Source organism: Uranotaenia lowii, chromosome 1 (genome assembly GCF_029784155.1).
Source record: "Uranotaenia lowii strain MFRU-FL chromosome 1, ASM2978415v1, whole genome shotgun sequence".
NCBI classification, from domain to species: Eukaryota; Metazoa; Arthropoda; class Insecta; order Diptera; family Culicidae; genus Uranotaenia; species Uranotaenia lowii.
In genome coordinates, this window is record NC_073691.1 from 169,965,154 (window position 1) to 169,990,312 (window position 25,159).

The window sequence follows — 25,159 nt, forward strand, 5'->3', positions numbered from 1 at the left end:
GTCAGAGGTCGTGAGGCCGTCAGAGGTCGTAAGGCCGTCAGAGGTCGTTAAACCGATTGAGATCCTTAGACTGTTTGAGGTAGTTAGACCATTAGAGGTCGTTAGACCATTAGAGCTCGTAAGGCCGTCAGAGGTCGTAAGGCCGTCAGATATCGTAAGGTCGTCAGAGGTCGTCAGTCCGTCAGAGGTCGTAGAGCCGCCAGAGGTCGTAAGGCCGTCATAGGTCGTAAAGCCGTCAGAGGTCGTAAGGCTGTCAGAGGTCGTAAGGCAGTCAGAGGTAGTAAGGCCGTTAGAGGTCGTAAGACCGTCAGAGGTCGTGACAGCGTCAGAAATCGTAAGACCGTCAGAAATCGTAAAGCCGTCAGAGGTCGTAAAGTCGTCAGAGGTCGTGAGACCGTCATAGGTCGTAAAGCCGTCAGAGATCATAAGGCCGTCAGAAGTCGTAAAGCCGTCAGAGGTCGAAAGGCCGAGGTTGTTAGGTTGTACGGTTAATCGGTTATACCCTTTAGCGTCATTTCTAAAGCCATGCATGGGCGTGAAATTTGAGTAACTTAACCGCATAGAATTCCATTAATATATATTAATTAGTTCTATCTGTTTCGTTGTGGATCATGAAAATAAAACGGCAGAAGACAGCCTTTTGAGCTTTTTGCAAGGTATTCATGACTACACGCAAAACAGGAATGTTAGTAATCTAACGATTTACAAAGATATTTAACTTTGTTTTTTTTTTCAATTTTAAATCAAGAATTCCAGTTAGAATTTGTCGAAACAATTTAATAAAAAATCATATCATTTCATTCGAGTGCCACCGTAGCTACAAGTGTTTTTCCCCATAGCCTTCGAATCTTTCGAGTGTATGGCATAGCATCATCAGTCCGGTCCTTCCGTCCGGGCTCAGTCATTCGAAATGATGCCATGAGCCGCACAAAGAGTGGGCATAAATTTGCCGACAGTCGGAAATATGACTTATGAAGTGTGAAATTAGCTCTCTGGCTCTGATTCTTCGACCGAATGTGACGGAAGTTTCGGTTTGCTGGCATCTGGCTACTGGCATGCCAAAAGATTGTCACATTGTCAACCGTGACATTGACTGGAACCATTACAGCTCCCACAGACAGCACCGGCTGTGATTCGCTTATCATGGCTGTTCGATTTACCTCTATTGGCACATCATGGTAGAGAAATTTAAATATTGTACCTACCGAGAGCTACCGGAATTTATGGAAACCAGTCAGTTCGAAGTAGAAGGGTTGATTTGTGATTTGACACGTACCTGGAATCGAATATCGGAAATATGTAATCATGAATTAATAGTTGTTTTGTCGATTTGGGATATTGGGGTTGATATTTTTAAATTATAGAAAACACAAGTACATTTATTCGAAGTGGAAATTTTTTCAACTATGATTTATCTCCAAACAACCGAAAAATGAACTTTGCTTGATTTTTAAAACATTTGAAAATATGAAAATTGATAATTAACTAGTTATTCTCATTCAAAATTATCAGAAGCTTCCACCTGCAGGAAGCTGATCTTTAAGCGGTGGGTAATTGAAGCAGAAATACAAAGTTAAAACAAATCAGAAACGGCTAGCCCCTGAACCAATTATTTAATTATCGGTGCAAGTTTTCATTTTTTTTACTTCCTTTCTTCAAAAACTTCAATGAAAAGACACGCGATGAGCATCTGTTTTTTTTTTCGTGCTCAACCATTTCCAATCACGAATTGCTACAACTCCGTTTATGACTCCAAAAGCCCAAAACAAAACAAATGGCGAACTTTAAGGGCCCTTTTGTTTTGTTTTCATCTTCGGTTCTATTCCGGCCAACATTATGGGGTTCAAACTTTTTTGATTGACGGGTGCCAATGCAGTGGCAAAATGTCGACCCCCTGCGTTTCGGAAGACTCTGAGCAGATCGGAAAGGAATCCTTCCATTTCGAGGCCACAATCAAAGGCTATTCAAATCGGAGGTCGACGATTTCATAATGATATTTTAAGGACTACCTGCAATTGCTGAACTGCTAATAGATGGTATATCAGGAAGGAAGGAACTATTACACCATCGTCTGAGGGGTTATTACTCGTTAGTGAAGTTCTGTGAACTTGAACCTAACTCGTTTGGAACTGAGCTCAACTTCATAGCAGCGAAATCCAAGCAGAAACACTTGTGTTTAAATTTGTTTGCTTAAAATTTACAGACCGTTCAAACAGTTATGAGACCCCTGATGGCTTTTCGACCTTTGTTGATTTTACGATTTAATGATTTCTAAATGAGTCATGAACTTTGACGGGCAGACCTAAAGCTCTAATTTGCCTTAGAACATTGACATTTTGGCCTCTAAGGATTTTTTCTAACGAACTTTCGACCACGGACAATATTGAGACCTTTGGTGGCTTTAGGTTCTCTGATATCCTCTTCAGACCTGATTGTTTACCAAACGTAGTTTACGACTGCTGACGGCTTTACGATCTCTGTGGTCTTTGTACTCTACGGCTGTACAACCTAGGTTAACCTTGCCACTTCCAACGTCCCTTGACTTTACGACCTTTGAACGGCGTTATAACATCTAATTCTAAAAAGAATTACTGAGCTCTGACGCCCATACGACCGCTGTTCCTTTCAATAGCTACAAAACTTACATCCGGGCTACTTTTTAGGTGGCTTAACGACCTCTGATGATAGTTAAGCCTGACTGTTTTACAACTTCTGAGACGGAAATATAACTTTTGAGATGATTTTTCGACCTCTGAGTTGATCTTTCAACCTCTCTGGACGGGTTTTACAAGCTCTGATGGTCTTATGAATTTGTGATCTTTGATACTCGGAGATTTAACAACAAGGTTACCTTCATCGACGGTATTAGAATCTTTGCGACGGTCTTACGATTTCCGATGGTTCTGATGTCTGACTGTTTTACTACCTCTGAAGCAGCTTTATGACCTTTAAAACGTCATTACGAACTTTACAATAGCCTACTGAGGTTTCTTAACGTCCGTTGAAACGTACTAACGACTCCAGATGTTCGTAATACCTCACTGCTTCACTGCCTCTGACATTGGCTCATGGACATTAAGGCGGCCTCACAACTTCTGAAATGACGTTATGAACTCTAAAGATCTTAGAACATTTGAGGTGGCTTAACTATCTCTGATGATAGTAATACCATACTACTTTACGGCCTCTGAGACGGCAATATGACCTCTCGACCTCTGAGTTGATCTTGCAACCTCTGGACGGGTGTCATAAGCATTGATGGTCTTTTAATACCTGTGATCTTCGATACTCGGAGATTGAACAACTCGGTTATCATAAGAACATCGACGGAATTGAGATCTTTGCGACAGTCGTGCGATTTTCGATGATTCTAATGTCCGACTGTTTCACGACCTCTGAGAAAGCCTTATGATCCCTTAAACGTCATAACGCACCCTAAAATAGCCTAAACAAATATAGGATGGCCCGATGACCTGACTGCTGCTACGACTGTATGAGACGACCTTAGGACCCTGATGGTTTGGGGCTTCCTTACGTTCGTTGAAACGTACTAACGACCTTAGATGTTCCTAATACCTCACTGCTTCACTGCCTCTGATATTGGCTTATGGGCTTTAATGCGGCCTCACGATTTCTGAGATGATGTTATAAACTCTGAAGACCTTAGAACCTTTCAGGTCGCTTAACGACCTCTGATGATAGTAATATCTGAATTCTTTACGACCTCTGAGACAGAGATATGATTTTTGAGATGGCCCTTCGACCTCTGAGTTGATCTTGCAAACCTCTGGACGGGTTTTATAAGCTCTGATGGCTTTGTGAATTTTGTGATCTTCGATACTCGAAGTTTAAACAACTAGATTACCTTAAGAACATCGAAGGCATTAGGATTTTTGATACAGTCGAACGATTTCCGATGGTTCTAATGTCTGACTGTTCCACGACTTCTAAGGTAGCCTTACGAGCTCTTAAATGTTATTACGCGCTCTTTGATATCCTCATGATATCTAAGATAGCCCGATGACCTGAATACTGTTACGACTGTGTGAGACAATCTCACGACACTGATGGTTAGGGGGTTGCTTACGTCCGTTGAAACGTACGAACGACTTCAGACGTTCTCAATATCTCACTTCTTCACTGCCTCTGATATTGGCTTATGCGATCTAAGAAGGTCTCCCAACTTCTGAAATGACGTTATGAACTCTGAAGACTTTAGAACCTTTGAGGTGGCTTAACGACCTCTGAGACGGCAATATGGCTATTGAAATGACCTTTCGACCTCTGAGTTTATCTTGCAGCCCCTTGACGAGTTTTATCAGCTCTTAAGGCTTTGCGAATTTTGTGATCTTCGATACTCAGAGATTAAACAATTGAGTTACCTTAAGAACATCGACGGATCTTTGTCGGATGTCTGACTGTTTCACGACTTCTGAGGCAGCCTTATGACCTCTTAAACGTCATACCGCACTCTGAGATAGCCTAATGACACCTAGGATGGCAACTTGATGATCTGACTGTTGTTACGACTTTTTGAGACAACCTTACAACCCTGATGGATTGGGGCTTCTTAACGTCCGTTGAAACGTACTAACGACTTCAGATGTTCCTAATACCTCACTGCGTCACTGCCTCTGATATTGGCATATAGGCTCTTAGGCGGCCTTACGACTCTGAAATGACGTTTTGAACTCTGAAATGGTCTAATGAGCTCCAACAGCTTTAAGACCTCTGCAATCCTTAAAACTCGTGGACTTTACGACCCGACTGTTTTAGGACCTAACTGCTCTACGGACAATTATGGTCTCAAGCAGGACTTTTTAAAGGCTTAACGACTTCTATCGGCTCTAAAAACTCGCGACCTATGAAACGAAATTTGGACCTCTGATTGTTCTCAGTATGACCTGAGTGCTATACGAGTTTTGATGGCTTACGGCCTCAGGACCCTTGCCTTATACCATGGGTGGCCAAGATTTTCATCGAAATCGTCTTATTTTGAAGCTAACGGGCAGCATGATTCAGTTTCTTTATTAAAATTCCGCATCAAGGATCTACCTGGAGGCTCTTTCTGTACGTCAAAAGAGAAAACGTTTGCATAAAATCGGGGATCTTTAATAGTAAAAACGCTTTGGCCCACGGGCCATAAGATTTTTGGATTCTAAAGACCCCTTTGCTTTCATGTACATTAAGAACTCACATGTGTATCCATTATGTGAAATTTTCTCAAAGAAACTAGATTTCTCGATTCCGTCCACTTGATAAAAAATAAGGCTATTTTGGTTAAAATCTTGACCTCCCATGCCTTCGACACGGTTGAACGGCTTTGGAAATGGTCTAAATGCAAAGAATGCCTAACGATTTCTGAGTTAAATCTCGGCAAAGCTGTTCTGTGCTTACTCATCACTTAAAATTGGTAAATTAATTTTTACAACTCTTCAGAAAACTACTTTTTCCAAACAAATCCAAACAAAAATAATGTCCAAAACGCAAAATAATGTTAATCTTTCAATCTAGTGTCATTATTAAATAACAAAGCAAAAACATTGTGATAAATTTCGACAATCGTTGACACTCCGAGGAAGATCCATTCTTTTTCGTTTTAAATTGGGGCAACAGAACGTGTTAGAATGCTGGTGAGGCAATAGTGGTGCCTCCAGTTTTGATGAACTTTCAAAAGCTTATCGTAAATTTCGGGGACTATAATTCTTGCTTTCAGTTTTCGAAGATTCAAATGAACTTACTTTCTAGCGACTCCAAAAAAAAAACAACCGAAGCTACCTGCTGTGCTCGGTGATCCGGTGTCTTAATATTTTTACATGATCACAAACTGAAAGAATGCGATCACGAAGCCAAATACGCGCGTACAACTGTCCGTGACTCGGTACCTGTCTCGATGCATTTGCAATTTCGGAGCGGGAAATAAAATATCAATGTTGATTTCCAAGAAGCAGGAATGGTTCATGTTTATGTCTGTGTTTGTAAAAGTGTGCGTCCTCCCGTCTTAAGGTAAACAAACGTTGGATCCCTCTGGGTCGAGATCAAAATTCTTGCCGCGAATGAAAGTGGGGCTTTCAGCTGCTCCAGGATAATTATGTCGGGACAGAATGAAGAAAACGTAAGAAAAACACGCTTTTTGGAGGTAACTTCAAGCGGAAAATATGTATAGCAAATGTATGGAACGAGGCGACTTCCAGCTCAAACTTGGTGGCTTCATTTCTTTTGCATTTATAATTTAACCAATATATCGTTAATCAGTCGGATCTTGTTCTCAATCGCAAGCGACGAACGTTTTTCAGGTTAACACATCTTTTTTTATCGCAAGCAAGCGCGCGCAAATGTCTCCACTCTCGTTGACCCACTAAATACCCAGAATCAGTAGAATGTGGATACATTTTATACATTTGCCCAAAGAGAGGGAAAACTCGAAACCTTCCCTTGCTGGCTCGATCAACTTGACCATGATCGTCCTCCCTAATGGACGAATAATTGATGGAGGCTGGCCCGGTGGTGATAAGTTCATTAAGTAATCGGCCCGATATCGCCCGAATGCAATTATGCTAAACGAAGTCATTTGTGTCACATTAATTGTCTTATCGGACGACCTAAGCCGAGCCCATCTGCGCTGTGGCTAAACAGTTTTTCCGGTTCGGTAATTGGGCGTTTTCATGCAAATTCCGACTGAATTCAGGTGTTGAGCACATCGGAAGGATGATGTTTTTTAATTGAAAATATCGAAAGGAAAACAATGTGAAATAATCGCAACCGCTGAGAATGAAAAGGAACAATGATTGCACTTCTTAGTCAGCAAGCATGCTTTCTCGTTCAATGATTAGACAAAAAGAATGAATAAACGAGCGGGAAACCATCTGGTGACTATACATTTCAGATTGAAAAGTCTAGGACGTAAGTTCAGAATCTGATGCCATAGAAGGCAATTTTTAATATGGTCCTTCGAACCGGATTGTTATGAGTCGTTTAGAACATAAGAAAAGTGAGAGCACAGAACTGAAAAACGAACCTTTTTTGTACAACTAGTCTTCAAAACTCCCTCGCATGGCGTGTGCCTTTTTATGCTTCAGTTACTCTCAGATAAGTAGTTTGCTCTGTAATTGTATCTCTATTCTCATCCTTTGGTAACTTTTTGTGGCTTTATCTCTCCTCTAACTAATGGAAATCTGGCTCGAAGGACCCCGTTCGGAATCAATTACCGAATACATCCGTTTTCGGAGGTTGATTGGAAAAGAAAACTCACCATCTTCGGTGCCGAAAGCGGGATGTCTTTACAGGATGCCTTGATACAAAAGCCAAATCTAGGGCACAATATTTTTCTAGAACCTGAACAGTACTAATATCCTACATTAGACCGAGATACAAAAATGGAAAATTCTAAAATTTAATTTTAAGCAAAACTAGCTATAAGATTCAGCGCTCTCCATCCACACTCAAAGATTTGGTCTTAAATAGAGTTTTAATATAAATTCAATAATAAAGAAGTTGATTCCTGTTTTTCTTTACAAAAATGCCTATAACCTTAAAAGAAACGAAAAATTTTGTTCTGCACATTTAACGGGGATCAACCGCTTAGCTGCCATTCGGTTACCCTCGACTCGACCAGACCCAAGCCTAATTTGTGCCTGCCCGAGTCACCGATCATGGATGTGTGTCTTATTCTCTCCGGTTAGTCAGTCAAGGATGGAAAGGTGTAATCTCGGAAGAACGTACCATCTACCGTACCTCTGCAGCACAAACCTTCCTTCCAGCCCTAACGCGGAAGACAGTGGTTCATTTGAGAAGGGTCCCCAACATACTTCTTGTTCTTTTGGGTAGCGGTCGGTAATTTCCGCCTCGTGAAACAATGTTTGCGGAAAAAATGACAGTCCGCTCCGGGGCTCACCTTGGGACGACTTGATTGATACTTGCCGAGGCTGCTGCTGTCCAAAGAGCGGAGAACTTCCTAATGATACAGTGTGTTTTTGGTTCAGTAGGGCATGCAAGTCAAACGCTATTGAGCGGGAAAAATTAGGAAAATTTCTAGCGAGTCTGGACGTGGAACTTAAATATTATTTCGGATCCAGCGCCAGAATTATTGAAATGGTCGGACATGAGCTTGATATTCACTTACTCAGAATTAAAAAGGATTTGCTAAGGACTTTCTCAACTCTAAGCTCACATCTTTTGAGGATATGATGGCTAGCATCTTACACCACCAACCACCAACCTACAGAAAGTTTACTATGTATGACCGTGACCGGGATTCGATCTCATGCCCGCTGGCTTAGAAGACTTGAAGGCTATCCTCTACGCCACGGACTGCGGCTCCAACTGCATAGTGAAAAGATCGTATAAAATGTCGTCTGAAGTCAGTTTTCATCGGATATGATAGAAAGTCCGCCATGTTTGAAAATTTTGAAATGATTTTGCTCCCAAGTGAGAAAACCATCGTCATGATCTTTCTGCAATCAGCAGTGCTTCCAGAAGGCTCAGATGAGAATTGAGTAATATTGACCAATGAGGGAACTAGAAAATATATTTTCGCTGGCAACGATTGAAGGCAATGAGAGCAAAATCTTGCGCTCTCTTGCATTCTTCCGAATAAGGTGTTGGGATAACGCCACATTGGTGTAATTTTTGTCGCTTTAGAAAGAAATTAAATTTATGTATGTATATTAGAACGCAGCAAAAAAATGACTTTTTGCACCCATGTGTTTTTTCGATGCCTTTTGGGTCACCAAGCATCAATGTAAAATTCGAGATGATTTTTTTGATTCCTGATATAGCGCAACGCGTTTCAATTTTGTAAGGAAATTTGTATGGGAGAAGAAATTTTTGCACATCAATTCACCTAGAATATTCAAATAAACTTGATAATAAATAATAATGTTTAATAATAATAATAAGATAATAATAAATGTAGTGGGTCTTTGTTTTTTGGTTTTGACTATTCTTAAGCTTCATTCTTTGCTAACATGACATGTAGAATGTCCTTTCCCGGGATTTCCCGGTCGGGAATTCCCGGGAATTTGAAAAATTCGGGAATTCCCGATTCTCGGGAATCGCAGTTTCATTCCCGGGAATTCCCGATATGTTTGAAATTATTTCTCTGGCAAAGCCTGATAGCCTCCGGAACCATTCTTATTTTTCTTCTTGAAAATGTAGGCATACAAAACTCATTGAGAATATGCCTAATTCTGTGGCAGTAGACATATTGCAGCCATTTGGTGCAATTTTTTATTCAAAAAGATAAGTTTAAAAAGATTATTTGTATTTTCATACCGTTTTTATTGAACGAAAACGCTCAACTTTTCGAAAAATATATGAAAAATCGCGCAGCAGGTAGGTAGATTGTGTTTCCTCGAAAGTAACATTGATGCACTTGTTTCTCTCTGGCTTTAAAAGCTAGATGAATTTCAAAACTTAAAAATGACTAAGACATCATATCAATTATCTAAAGTGTTCAGAAAAACGGAAAAAAGGTTGGATAAATCAAGCAAATAAAATGATACATTTTTTACTTATCCCCTAATTGCAAGAATGAATTTCATTAGACCTGTTCAGGTTATATGCTAGTTTGTTTGACTGTTTTTAATTTATCATTGTTGAAAATAGTTTGATTTATTTGATTAAAAATTGGTTAAAATAACTTTATGAAGAGTCAAATTTGAATAAATTATGGGCTTGTATGCAGGAAAGCTTGGATAAGCTGTATTTCAATCAAAGTGCATATATTTGATACGTTTTTGAATACTTCCCGGGATCCCGGGAATTCCCGGGAAACAGGCAACCAGTTTTCCCGATTCCCGGGAACAGGAAAATGGCCGGGAAATGGACACTCTAATAACATGCAACTAAGAATTTCATGAAATGTAACCGTTTCAAAATAAAAAAAAATCTGAATCCATTGAAAAGTATTCAAAAATTGCAGACTTTGCTTGCTAAAGCTTTTAATAATTTCATGAAATGTTTTTGCAAATGTTATACAAATCAATAAATTTCCTGGTTTTGCAAAGCAGTTTTCAAAAAACAAGTCAAAAACGCTAAAATTGAAAAAAAAATTGAAAACAAATATTTTGTATAACATCGAATATCTTTCCTGGGGTAAAAGTTATATTTGAGATTTGTTCATATGAATTAGACTGCAAGAATCAAGGAATATTTTTCATTCAAAGTTATATTTTTTGGAACTTTCAGTACAGCTCTGCCGATTTTTTAATGAAGAATTTGATTTACCATACAAGTTTCCATACAAAATTAAATCTGTTGCGCTAATTCAGGACTGGATGGATCGCTTCCAAAATTTTAATTGCTATTTCTGGCAGCAAAAACAACTAAAAAAAGTTATGGGAGGTGTAAAAATTTAAGAATTTGAAATCTTCATACAAAGCTTGCAGCGGTATAATGTATATTGGGGCCTATTCTGCGACTCGAGTGACGTGACTTACGAAATTTCATTACTTCGTCCCGACTCCAAAAAAGGAAAGGAATTTGGGTATCGATGAGCTCTGAAGACTAATGGTAGCTCATCTGAACGAAAATTTCGAGGCTAGAGAAGCTATTTAAGCCAGCAAAATTATATGAAATTAAGTCACGTCACTCGAGTCGCAGAATAAGCCCCATTGCCTCCAATTATGCAGGTTAATGCTGGTTTTCCAACTTTCATACGATCATTTTTTAAGGTATAAGAATACAGACAAAAAAATGTTTGCTTGGAAGTGTCCATGTGACATAGTGTTCAAATAATTCAACCATGTAACATAATCCGAACATGCAAAATAATCTGACCATGTTACTTAATCTGACCATAATTAGACCATGCGACATAATCTTACCATGCAACATAATCTGATCATGCAGCATAATGGGATCATGCAACATAATCCGAACATATTTTCAACGTTTTCATACCGTACAACATATTCTGACCATGCGACAAAATCTGACCATGCAACACAATCCCACCATGCAACAACATCTGACCATGCAACGTTATTTAACCATGCAACATTCTCCGACCATGTGACATAATTTGTCCATACAACATAATCCGACCATTTGACATAATCGGACTATACAATAGAATCTGACCATGCCACATAATCTGACTATGTGACATATTCCAACCATGTGACATAATCCAACCATGAAATATTATCTGACCATGCAACATAATCTGAACATGCAACATAGTCCGACCATGCACATTATCTGACAATACAACATAATTTGACCATGCAACATAATCTGACCATGCAACATAATATGACCATGTGCCAAATCTGACCATGCAACATAATCCGACCATGAAAAATAATCTGACCTTAAAAATTTGTAATGACGTCATCCTAATCCTCTAGATATGATGTCCGTTAATAAAACAATTTTCGTGACGCCAGATTCGTTCGCAAATTTCAATTTGCCCCGATATACTGTTGCCGTAAGACGTAATTCTACGTCAAAAATTTAATCAACTTAAAGAATCATTTACGGTTTTTCCCGGACTGAAAAAAACATCAACTCCTCATCCCTCAATATAAAGTATGTTCAGGCATTTAAGAGGAAGTTTTCTCGTTCCGATTCATCAATTTTCAAAAAGTCAAAAAAAAAATCCATTCAGCAGCTTAAATGTGCAGCGATGCTGCATGTTATAGTCAATGCTTGCCAAGCTACCCGGGTGGGGTGGTTGAAGATGTCTGTTGATTCAAATTAAGCTAACTAGTAGAGAGCAACCAGGGGATTGAATTTCGAGGCAGCTTAATCCCCAGAACTGGAGCAAGTTTCAATGCCCCCGAGGAACAATCCTTTAAGGTTTACCTTTATCAACGAGTCAGTTGACAGCTGCAACTCGTTTTGGTGGCTTGCCGTCTTATTTCGGTTGAAGCAACGGTTATCTTGATTGAAGTCAGTTCTAGTTTTATAATCCTTTGAACTATCTTCATGTTTAAGGAGATTTTTTTCATGATTTATTTATTTGTTGTACAGACCCCGTTCGTTTTTGGCAACACGCACGAAAATTTTGTGTTGCCAAAATCGAATGTTGCCAAAATCGAACGGTTTTTTCGTCACTTTTTTATTTTAAATTTTTATTTCAAATTAGTCAAAATTGATGTAAAACCTTATATTAGCATAAAATTTTTCACTTTGGCTCAATTATATTAGTTTTCGACGGTTAAACATGGAAAAATTCATATTTTTACAGTTTAAAACTATTATATATAACCCGAATTGAACAATTTCATGCTTATATTACGTTTTACATTAATTTTGATTAATTGAAAATAAAAAATAAAAAAGTGACAAAAAAAACCGTCTTTTTTGGATGTTGCCAAAATCGAACGGTTTTTGCTCGGATGTTGCCAAAATCGAATGTTGCCCAAATCGAACGAGGTCTGTATTGTACTTGTGGTTGTTTACTAGACTGTCTCGAATTTGACATTTCTGGCTCCTTCAAATTGGTGACGATTGTCTTTATTCATCGTCTCTTGGCACAAAGTTTGAGCACAATTTCTGACTGGTATACCTGAATAAAGGCTATTAAAGTCAGAAGAATCCATCTTTAAGTGTTCACCAAAAATTTTATGCCACGCGAAAAGACTCCATACTAATAGCACTGACCATACTGATTGAACACTCGATTTCGTTTTCTGGATGATTTTTCCAACAGTATGTAATATCGATTCCAGAGTGCGCATCAATCGATTTGAAGAAATGCTATTCCAGTTAGGAAATGCCACCCAACTTAAAAAAAAAGCCAATCTCTACGATAAAATCGGGCTAAACAGGTTCATTTTTCCTACAGGGCATTTTTTGTCAAATTTTTCAGGTTCGCCACCTGCCGTCGGTATTGCGAACCTACAAAATCTGACAAAAAAAATTGGACAGCACGATTTTAACAAAACATTTGATTTCCACTGTGTGATGTTGTTTACAGTTCAACTTAAATCTCGGTGTATCGTGAGCATTATTGGGGCAGTCCGAATTGCGATTCGGAAGTATAGAGAGGAAAGCAGCATCATGAACAAAAACATCTGGGTGGAAACCGGGTCCGGTGGACAAAACTTTGAACCGGAAAGTCATGCGTGCTTACGGCATGTATGAAGACTGCCTCTGTTCGGGATGTAGCCAAAACAGTGGATTCCCCTCTCAGCACTGTCTATCGTACCAAGGCAAGATTGGATCAGAAGAAGTCAAAACGGAATTAAAAACACGCTGCTTCCATAAAACCACCTGACGACGTCTACCAGAATCTCTGATCCCTTCTTTTTTTTTCAACCTTTACAGAATCATTAAAAAATTCAACTCTCCCAAAGCGTAAACAAACCTATCAATGTATGCAAAAGAGGCGTCACAGCATATTCACTGTCCAAAGAAGAAGACCTATGTGAGCGATGAATGTTGCGCAATTTATTTTGGTACCGTGATACTCGGCAAGAAAAAGGTGAGTATCTCTGATCAACCCTACATTTGCGCTTAAAATATGTCTTAATTCGAGGCGCAAAACGAAGAAGAACGCGCATACAACAATGAAAAGTTCCTGGTTGGCAAAAAAAATCGAATAATCTCACCATAACATTAACTTTCTTTCTTCACGGCCACGAATTTTATGCAAAAGCGTCTCTGCGTTAGAGCCTCTCTCCCAAAGCAGAAGAATCCGAAAATAAATGAGAAAGTTTGAACCAGAAAAACGAGTTTCCGCAAGGCAACACGCAACGCATTCTCGGCCTGAAAACACTAAGGGGGATGATTTATTTCCTTATTGTGATAAGGCGGAAGCGAATTACGGCTACAGGATTTGGTTTTTCTTATGGAGATAAAAAGAAGGTGCTTTTAATGCGAATTTGATTGCAAAGCTGCTGGACGCAAATCGCGCAATTTAGGGTGGTCCATATGGGCTCCGCCCCAACTTCGAAGATTATCTTGGGGCCAATTCATCTTGAGCCCGTTATGGGATTAACGCAAAGCAACTAGAAATGCCGCACGGTTCTAAAATGCGCTGGCATAGAAACTCTGGGGTGCAATAAATTTTCCTTTCGATTCTTTGGCGCATTATATTGGTACCACATTGAACTTGAACGTGGAACTTTACTCCACTCCACTGGAACTAAATGAAAGCTAATCATAGCGGAAAAGAAAGCTTAGCAAATCGCGATAAACAATTTGCAATCCTGATGGGCCGAACCTTTCAAAAATAAAACGATTCTTCAATTTGTGCTAGAATCTGAATCTTGAATCTGAATTTTGAATCTAAATCTTGAATCTGAATCTTGAATCTGAATCTTGAATCTGAATCTTGAATCTGAATCTTGAATCTGAATCTTGAATCTGAATCTTGAATCTGAATCTTGAATCTGAATCTTGAATCTGAATCTTGAATCTGAATCTTGAATCTGAATCTTGAATCTGAATCTTGAATCTGAATCTTGAATCTGAATCTTGAATCTGAATCTTGAATCTGAATCTTGAATCTGAATCTTGAATCTGAATTTTGAATCTGAATCCTGAATCTGAATCTTGAATCTGAATCCTGAATCTGAATCTTGAATCTGAATCTTGAATCTGAATCTTGAATCTGAATCTTGAATCTGAATCTTGAATCTGAATGTTGAATCTGAATCTTGAATCTGAATCTTGAATCTGAATCTTGAATCTGAATCTTGAATCTGAATCTTGAATCTGAATCTTGAATCTGAATCTTGAATCTGAATCTTGAATCTGAATCTTGAATCTGAATCTTGAATCTGAATCTTGAATCTGAATCTTGAATCTGAATCTTGAATCTGAATCTTGAATCTGAATCTTGAATCTGAATCTTGAATCTGAATCTTGAATCTGAATCTTGAATCTGAATCTTGAATCTGAATCTTGAATCTGAATCTTGAATCTGAATCTTGAATCTGAATCTTGAATCTGAATCTTGAATCTGAATCTTGAATCTGAATCTTGAATCTGAATCTTGAATCTGAATCTTGAATCTGAATCTTGAATCTGAATCTTGAATCTGAATCTTGAATCTGAATCTTGAATCTGAATCTTGAATCTGAATCTTGAATCTGAATCTTGAATCTGAATCTTGAATCTGAATCTTGAATCTGAATCTTGAATCTGAATCTTGAATCTGAATCTTGAATCTGAATCTTGAATCTGAATCCTGAATCTGAATCTTGAATCTGAATCCTGAATCTGAATCTTGAATCTGAATCATGAATCTGAATCTTGAATCTGAATCTTGAATCTGAATCTTGAATCTGAATCTTGAATCTGAATCTTGAATCTGAATCTTGAATCTGAATCTTGAATCTGAATCTTGAATCTGAATCTTGAATCTGAATCTTGAATCTGAATCTTGAATCTGAATCTTGAATCTGAATCTTGAATCTGAATCTTGAATCTGAATCTTGAATCTGAATCTTGAATCTGAATCTTGAATCTGAATCTTGAATCTGAATCTTGAATCTGAATCTTGAATCTGAATCTTGAATCTGAATCTTGAATCTGAATCTTGAATCTGAATCTTGAATCTGAATCTTGAATCTGAATCTTGAATCTGAATCTTGAATCTGAATCTTGAATCTGAATCTTAAATCTGAATCTTGAATCTGAATCTTGAATCTGAATCTTGAATCTGAATCCTGAATCTGAATCTTGAATCTGAATCATGAATCTGAATCTTGAATCTGAATCTTGAATCTGAATCTTGAATCTGAATCTTGAATCTGAATCTTGAATCTGAATCTTGAATCTGAATCTTGAATCTGAATCTTGAATCTGAATCTTGAATCTGAATCTTGAATCTGAATCTTGAATCTGAATCTTGAATCTGAATCTTGAATCTGAATCTTGAATCTGAATCTTGAATCTGAATCTTGAATCTGAATCTTGAATCTGAATCTTGAATCTGAATCTTGAATCTGAATCTTGAATCTGAATCTTGAATCTGAATCTTGAATCTGAATCTTGAATCCTGATCTTGAATCTGAATCTTGAATCTGAATCTTGAATCCTGATCTTGAATCTGAATCTGGAATCTTGAATCTTGATTTGAGTCCCGCATCAAAAGATGGAATTTAATACCTTGATTTTACCACCGATGCGCATTATTGTTTACTTGGCCTTAACCTCGTCTTTAACCCTTTCGATCATGGAATTTAAATAGACCCTCATCAAACTGAAGAAGCATAATTGAGCTCAATTATTATTATTCAATATACTTGTTCATCAACATTCTCATAGATTGTTCATCGAGTAACCCAAGACTACCAGGGCTGCCATCGTGGCTTTTCACTCAAGCTAATCCGATTGAGACGTAACTATTATCTGTGTTGGTGGCAAAAAAATGCTCTATTACAGAACTTCAACCGATTTAACCACTATCCCGATGATCCGGTTTGGCAAAAAAAATCGGACCCATTGATCAGGACCCGACGATGGACGATGGACCAACGAACGGACGCCGATTATCCACTAGAAAACCCGAAAGGTCAAAACAATCCGCAACCCTGGAAGAATGGAATCACGAAACGAAAAAGGAAGGCGCACATTCTGTGCAACATTGTAGAACCGTTTCAAAGCTGACGAGTGATTCCAAAGGGTTTTTTTTTGTGTTCCTTTAATTTTGTTTTTTTTTTCTACAGCGCTGCATCGCGACTGCCGAAGGGAGAATTTAGACGGCTCCTTTTGTTGTATGTGCCCCGATCTAAGGTCTCGTGCGAGCCGATTATTTCGCGAACACGTTCGGTAGACAATCGGTAGTCACATGAGGCTGCCGAAAAAACTGAAATTTTTTTTGGAGTTTTATTCGAGATTTTATCCATTTGATCATTTCGTTTGGTTTTAGGGTATAAATCACTCTTCAGTGGTTTTGTGGCTAGGGATGTGAGACGTTTTAAATTGAATATTTTGTCCTGATTCTATCTTTACATCAAAGATAAGAACGGAAATCATATTTACAGATGTATACATATTAGGATTTGACTCAAATTAAACTTTGTAGCTTTTAATAAACCATGGAAAATAGGAGTGACTTTCGATCGAAGATCGGTTCAAAGCGTTTCTTTGACCACGTTGAAAATATCGCTTGTTTTTCACGGTCGCCATGGAATGAGTCCCAAAAAAAATCTTATCTCATCCCAACAAATTTAACATCAGGCATCCCTGCCTGCCTTTGGCTGCCCGTCGTGAGTCTCCCTCGAACGAGACCATCCAGCGTCAGGATTGATTACCCATGCCTGGCCTAATGGCGCTTCCGATCTTATCGAGCAGATCGGGTGCATTTGCGCAAACCGCCTTTTCCTGTCCAATTTTACCGGCAAGTTACCCGGGAGCGAAGAAGGGGCTACCTAATCGAAGATCACACGGACTGCTGGTCAGTTTCGAAAATATGAAGCTAAAATAAATATTCGCTCAAATGATGTTGCTACTGCGTTCCTTTCTGATGTTAGTTGTGCAACAACCTCAAGGTGATGAAAAAACCATTAATTTCCGATTGCTTCGAAAAAGAGGTTAGAATTCATGTTCCACGCCGATGATAGTTTTTGATCTGATATGTGGGAACACGAGCCACGCTCATGAGACCGATCGACACTTTAGGTTCCTTTTTTCGAACAGAGGTCTAGAGAGTGTCGAGTTGATGCTGTTATTAGCCCGTGCAATTACCAGTTGTTATTGCGCTTTCGGGTCGGGTAAATTAGATGTCGCGAAACACATTTCAAAAGAAACAACCCGCGGGTTGCAAGCCCAGAGCTCGCGGCATTTGACGTTACTAATGAAACAGAGCGCTAAGTCAAAAATTTGAGCAACCGTCAGCTGTTTTCTGGAATGAATTTTTATGGAAGATTAAATTCACCTATAATCTCGGGTGACAGCAGATTAGAGCCAAAAATAATTAAAAAAAAAGTTTTTAAAGGATAATTATCAAAACATTTAGACGCACTCTTCGAGGATCTACATTCGCTTCGGAGGTTAATTACTCCGAAACAATATTCCAAATTAAAACGTTAAAAACGAATGGTTGGTTTCGTAGTTTGAAGCGAGTCCTGAGGGCTTGTTTAAAATAAGGTTGCCAGAACACGTATTCGGGCCGGACAAATCCAGGCTATATAATCTAAAAATCTGGTAAAATCCGGGCATTTGATTCCAAAATTTTCGACCAAAACCTAGGAATTAAAGGGTGTGTTTTTTAACGTGTGACTCACACGGGATGGATCTGCTAGTGGACTGATTGTTTCCGGACTGGCAAGCGAAGTGCGAACAGCGCACCAATTACACGTGCCAGAAGAGAGCCTTCTCTTCACTAGACACGGCAGACTGGATCTGTAGTATTGGTCTGGACGCGGTAAGACTAAACTCTTGGTTTGGTTCTGACAAGAACCGGGTTTGCGTCACCAATCACTACCGGAGATCCAAGCAGTGGAACAGGGCAGAGAATAAAACTCCAAGACGAGAAAGGCAGGAACACCAATAAAAATATCCAGCTTTGTCTCTTGTCACGTTTATTTTCTCTTCACTTCTCTATTTACAACTTATCTTCACTGCTTACTAAACGGAACTAACTCAAGGCGCATTGAGAATGCGCCCTTAAATAGGCTGTCACGCAAGCACAGGACCACGTGCTTGCGCCAGATGGAAACGCCTAGAACCTGCTAGGCGCGTCGCGCATAATCTTTCAGCGAGAGCAGCTTCTCGCTCTCTCGGCGCCGTACTCTCGCGTCTGTGTGGCACTCTTCTCTTCTCGTGAGTGTTCGGGCGTCGTTACTGGACATCGGCGTCGCGTGTTGGGAATCGCTCACTGCTGCTCGCAACTTTCGTAGCGAACAGGGTGATACGGTCAAAATTTGGTCATGGGAAAACGCGTGTAAATCGGTTAAATCGTTTATTTAAAAAATCAAATTAATTTTTTTTTTCAAGTTTAATTAGTATAAAATTCAATTTTTGGTCTTCTTTAGGTTCCGCTTGACAATAGCCCAGTATTTCTCAATTGGGCGGAGCCCTGGCGTGTTGGGAGGGTTCTTGTCCTTAGGAACCACCTGCACGTTATTGGCGGCGTACCACTCCATGGCCTTTTTACCGTAATCACAAGATGCTAAATCCGGCCAAAACAGTACGGAACAACCGTGTTTCTTCAGGAAAGGCAGCAGACGTTTATTCAAACACTCTTTCACGTAAATTTCTTGGTTGACAGTCCCGGAAGCTATGAAAATGCTGCTTTTCAAGTCACAGGTACCTGAGATGGCTTGCCAAACCAGATATTTCTTCGCGAACTTTGACAGTTTCATGTGCTTGAAAATATCTGCTACCTTTCCCCTTCCTTTTGCCGTATAAACTCCTGTCCCGGAAGCTGCTTGTTGTCGGCTTTGACGTAGGTTTCGTCGTCCATTACCACGCAGTCAAACTTCGTCAGCATCGTCGTGTACAGCCTCCGGGATCGCGCTTTGCCCGTCGTATTTTGTTTATCATCGCGATTTGGAGTCACTACTTTCTTGTAAGTCGATAGTCCGGCTCGTTTTTTTTGCTCGATGCACGGTTGTAGACGATATACCCAGCTTATTTGCGGCATCTCGGAGAGAGAGGTTAAGGTTTCGCTTGAAACTACCGGCAACTCTCTTTGTCGTCTCAGCGGCTTCCGGTTTTCGATTTTCCCCCGATCCAGACTTCCTGGCTGTCGACAAGCGTTCCCCAAACACTTTAATTACATTTGTTACGGTTGATTTGGCAATTTTTAGCGATTTTGCCAGTTTTGCGTGCGAGAAGCTCGGATTTTCGCGATGCGCGAGCAAAATTTTGATACGCTGCTCTCCTTCCTTGGACGGCATTTTGACAACTGAAGAGTGAATACCAAAATCAAAATAGGAGCAACATTATACACACACACACACCTTCAAAATGAGGGGTTTTCAGGTTTTTAAAATGCAAAATTGAAAGAAATACGTCAAGTTGATATTGACCAAATTTTGACCATATTTATAAATTATTCACTTCAACAATTTCCAAGCCCAAAAAAAAAATTATTCATTACATGTCCTTTTGTGATATTCGTTCACATTTCATATTCATGAAATGGCGAACATGTCTCAAAAAAAACTATTTGAGGAACTTCTTGAAATTTCGAGTAGAAAGAAGGCTGTTTGAGACCCAATTTGTAACTTTTATTCTGAATGCTTCAAATGACATGTCACAAAAAAGGCTATTTAAGGAACTTCTTGGAACTTGAAGTTCACAGAAGGCTATTTGAGGCCCAATTTGTAACTTTTATACTGTGTGGATGTGATTGACATGTCACAAAAAAGGCTATTTAAGGAACTTTTTGCAATTTCAAATCCATACAAAGCTATTTGAGACCCAATTTGTAACTTTTATACTGAATGGAGGTGATTGAAATGCCACAAAAAGGCTATTTGAGGAACATTTTGGAACTTTCATGCTCACATTAGAGAAAATTCGGTACTAATACTCTTTGGAACCTTTGTTCAGCGAAATTCGAACTTTGGAGGCACGAGTTTAAGTAGATATGGGATTTGTGGTTGCTTGGGAATCTATCAACATGGCGTCATTTTGTGCCCTTCGATTTAACAACTAAGCTTTATTATGATTCTAAAAACGGCTATTTAGTTTAATAACGGTTTTATCAGAGCCATATACATAGCTTAAATTTAACGTTTCTCTGGCAAGCCAGCCAATTACACGCGTAGGATGATTTCCTCATTTCAACTATTTCTAAGTTGTTAATAATTAGAACAGTAAACGAAGACCGATTTTTTAAATGAAATTAATTAGGAATTGATTGGAAGTGGCCGGTAGAAAGAATCCAATGCATTTATTTAAAATTCTCTAAAGGACTTCAAATCGCATGAAACCCCCACAATATGGGTATTGGGTGAACGAACTAAACTAGAAAAAGTCAAATTTCGCTATCTGACGCCATCTCGAAATCCAAGATGGGGGCTTTCGCTGAAGTTTAAATTGCTATAAGCGGTCGAAAATCTTATGAGTGTTCAATAAACTATTAAAAAAAAAAATGAAAAATAAGAAAATAATTGCAAAAAAGCACCAAACTAAATAAAATTGGGAAAACGAGGTAAAACTAAAAAAAACAAAAAAATAAAATCAAGACTAGAAAATACTTGTAAATTCAGATGCGTTTAAAATAAGGTATTAAATGAACGAATTTCGCGTGAGTTTTCATTACGTAGTACGAAACAAAATGCAAACAAAAAATTTTTTTTACGACAAAATTCAAAAACTTACATGAACTAGTCGCAACTTCTTTTCATTTGAATGATTTGTAGCCTGAACAATTTGCAAAATATTATGTGTGTGAAATACAAATTTCAAAGTTGTTTTGCTAACTTTTGTAGCAGTGTCTATAAATTCTTGAAATGATTCTTACGACGAAACGAAAGCTCACGCGAGAAATATATTAAAAAAAAAACAACACAAAACCAAGTTAAAAATGGTGAGGCGGTTAAACAAGACAAAAGTAGATAAAATATAATACAAAAAGATTAACTAGAAAACAACAATGTTCATTATCCTATACTGCCCCTATTCGCATAACAGTCCCATACTCATTTTTTATCTAACCTGACAGTTCGTTTTTTTTTTAAATAGGACTTTAATGTAAAACAATAAAAAAAAGAGAGTTTGTTCTAGAATGTAACCATGGGAAAGTTGGCAAAATAAACATGCCGAAACGTCGGATGTAGTTTGAGACTGAAATTGCTGAGAATCTATTATAGCGCATATTGGAAAATTGATCACCCCAATGAAAAATTTGTCTTGAATTTGTTTGGGGAACATTCCCACGGAATCATTTTTTTTTTTTTGGAATTTATGAATTTTTTATGAAGTTCGAGCGTTTTCGTGTAATTTTTAACAGATTTTATCCACAGGACCGTGCATGATTGACACTCTACTAGAGGGTATCTAACGGTTGAAGGATGAAAATTTAAATCCTTCCATTCATTCAAAGTAGTAAAAGCAACCCACTTTTCGGATAGGAATCAAAATTCTATATGATTTCATGAATTGTTCTCCTGCCACGAAAAGTTGCCAATCTTCCTTTGATTGCATTCGTCGATAACGTCAATTGCGATTAATATTTCGCGACCGAGAACCTGCTGGAAAATCTAACTGACAACACAGTTAGATTTTAAGGCTACTGGTTATCATTATGGCAGCCGGCGGCTTCCCCAGATGCGGCAATAAATCATCGCCAAGCTGTCTGAAATCCAGCGTAGTTTCAATTCTGGTCGGAATCCGAGCCGACTAGTATGTACTGGCTCAGATATGAGTAAAAGGCAGGTAGGTATTCAATAACTAACCATAGAGTTGCTGCCGGAGTCAACCCGGAGCAAGAAAAGAAAAAGGAAAGAACTCAAAACAAAAATAGCACTCACCTCCAAGATGTTGCACCTCGGCCGGATGGATGACCGACGACGGTCCCGACGATGATCTGCGGTGGTGGAGCGAGTGCGGTGCCATCGACGACGTTCCCGGGGTGGAGTTCATCGAACCGGTCGAAGAGTCGCAGTCGATCAGTGGTCTCGTCTGAGAATGATGTATCATATTATGTTTGTCTTTCAATTCGGACAACTTTGGTATGTGAATATTCTGTACCGGTTCGGGGGCGACCTCGCCTTCGTTAAGGGTCCGCTGCTCGTCCTGGGTCTGGGCGCGTCTGAGGGCCGTCTGCAGGGCCATCACTCGTTGCCGTTCCGCCGTCAGGCAGCACTTCTCGCAGTTGCAATTGCGAAACTTGCAGTAGCGCTTGTGACCCTTGAGGCCGATCTTGAGCCCGTGGTTCCGGCAGCGGGCACAGTTCGGTGGAGTGCGTGGGTTCAACGTGTTGCCACACGAACTCGACGCATTTCCCCCGTCCGGCCGGGACTCGTAACCCGAATCTGACATCGTTTCCATCCAGCGATCCTGTGAGACCATCAACCGAACGCGCGTAAAAGATTAACTAATTCACCCGGAAAGCTCTTCAAACGCCCGGATTTTTTTCTTTAGAATGATATACCTAATTTCAGTCGCGAAAGATGCAATTGTCACCAAACTGGTGCGGAAATCCTCAAAGGGTCCAGGTGTTGACCGATCACAATCGTCTGAGCGCGCGCGTCAGTGCTCTACCTTTCTCCGGTGGAGCGCAAAATGATGGATCGCCTAGAGCTACCTTTGGTCAAATCAATCGGGTTCTACTGTGAGAAAAATATTAAACACTCGGCACACATCACTAGACGACGCATTCAGAAAACATCTACAAGGGAATCGGTAATCGGCCGGCCAACGACAAAGCAGAGACAGTGACAGTGGTCCATTCCGGCCAGCGTCATAATTTCAACAACCCGGTTCTTACTACTAAGGTACTCCTACTAGGGTGACGTTCTGAACTTTGCTAACTTTGCTAACTATATCGCTTGAAACGGGATTGATGAAAACACGATCGGTAGGATTTGGATTCGAAAACTTCAGCTGTGATCTGTAGAAAGAAGGAGAAAAAAAGAGAATTTAACATTGGAAAAAGTTTTGTACAAAAAAATATGAACTAAGTCATGGATGAGCAGTAGACAGCTGCAAGCTTTGTATGAAAATTTCAAATTTGTACATTTTTACACCTCTCATATCTTTTATTGGTTGTTTTTTCTTCCACAAACAGCAGTCAAAATTTAAGAAGTGATTCATTCACTTCTGAATTAGCGCAACGAGTTTTAATTTTGTATGGAATTTTGTAAGGAATAGGGGAAAGTGTTCCTAAATGCGCAGTGCGGTTTGAAAGAAATCCGCTTTTTACACGTGGCACGAAAAATGTTAATTGTTATATAAAGTCAAAAAAATTTCAAAAATTAATACAAGATTTTGAACAGTTCTGTTAAAATATATCTATTGAACTTTAATACTCGTTCCTACAGAAACTGTAAACAAAAATGATAATGGTTTTTTCTTTCTTATTCATCTGGAAATAAGAAATTCAACAAATTGAAGTTTTAAGCAAAGCTATAAATTATAAGACATTATTTTTGTGAATGCCTATATCGGGTATGCCCCTATAGGAAAAATGCCTCTATCAAGAAAAAATAGATAAGCCATAAAAATTTTTGACTTTTCAACATTAAAACATTATATCTACGCTCTAATTACAACCTTACAGTGAAAATAGAATAGCTAAATACTAATCTGATAAAAATATTTTATGAACAAAATATTACCATGAAATATGGCCATATGGCATCCTTGACTAGGTTTTGTGCAAAAGAACTGGTGATATCTAAAATTTCGCCAAAATTCTAGCTTTGATGTATGCTTAACACAAATTTCTACCATTTTCAACCAAATTTTACCAAAAATTTTGCCTGTAATGCCGAATTATAGCTAAAAACATAAATATGCGCATTTAGCCCGCCGGTTTCGGAAATCGGCTATTTTGACTTCTTCTATTATAAAGGTATATTCAAAAACACTGAGAGATTTGAACAGGAAATCCTATCTTTTGGAATATGGGAGAAAATGAGAATTCTTCTTAGTATGCGCATTTAGCCCGCCTCTGCCTTAACAAAAATTTACATTCAAAAATCGCCAAATATGTACTGAAAGTTCTTAAAAATATATCTTTGGATTTTAAATATTGCATGATTCTTGCAGTACATTTCCTGTAAAATAATCTTAAAGCTAACATTTACTCCAGAAAAATTTTTAGATGTTCTGCAAAAAAATCAAAATATTTTTTTTAGTTTTTTTTTTGTAGAGAAATGAATCCAACTTAGACGAAATTTCAGGGACTAGATAAGAGAAAATCGATGTTGAAAAACATGCGAAAAAAAAAATTCGCCTGTAACGGACCTGAGGCCAATTCCCACGCAAAGTAGGTTTGCAAAAGGTTATTGGCCAGGGTACCAAGAAGCGAACACTGCTACTCATCAGCTTTGTTTTTTTATTCAACTTTGTCAGCAAGAACTCGAGTGGGTCCGGGGCCCAGAAAAGTTCTTGTTGGCAAGTCAATTGAAGAAAAAAACAGGTGTTGACTGAGTAGCCAAAAAGAGATATAGAGAGAGAATGAACTTAGTTCTGTTCAGAATGAACTAAGTTCATTTCTTTTTTAGGGTATATATAAGGAACCATTAGGATTAATAAAAGCAGAGTTGTGAAACGAACTAAAACGCGATCGTTTACTTCG

General features: G+C 38.8%; 1 protein-coding gene across 1 annotated transcript; it reads right to left on the bottom strand.

The window, feature by feature from the left end:
* Positions 1-1,211: 1,211 nt before the first annotated feature.
* Positions 1,212-23,462, bottom strand: LOC129738143 (protein doublesex-like). Its single transcript, XM_055729326.1, has 3 exons — positions 22,606-23,462; positions 22,386-22,536; positions 1,212-1,276 (listed from the first exon to the last, which is right to left on the bottom strand). The coding sequence occupies exons 1-3, from the start codon at positions 22,924-22,926 to the stop codon at positions 1,212-1,214; spliced, it is 537 nt and encodes a 178-aa protein (XP_055585301.1). The 5' UTR covers positions 22,927-23,462.
* Between the last annotated feature and the right edge of the window lie 1,697 nt (positions 23,463-25,159).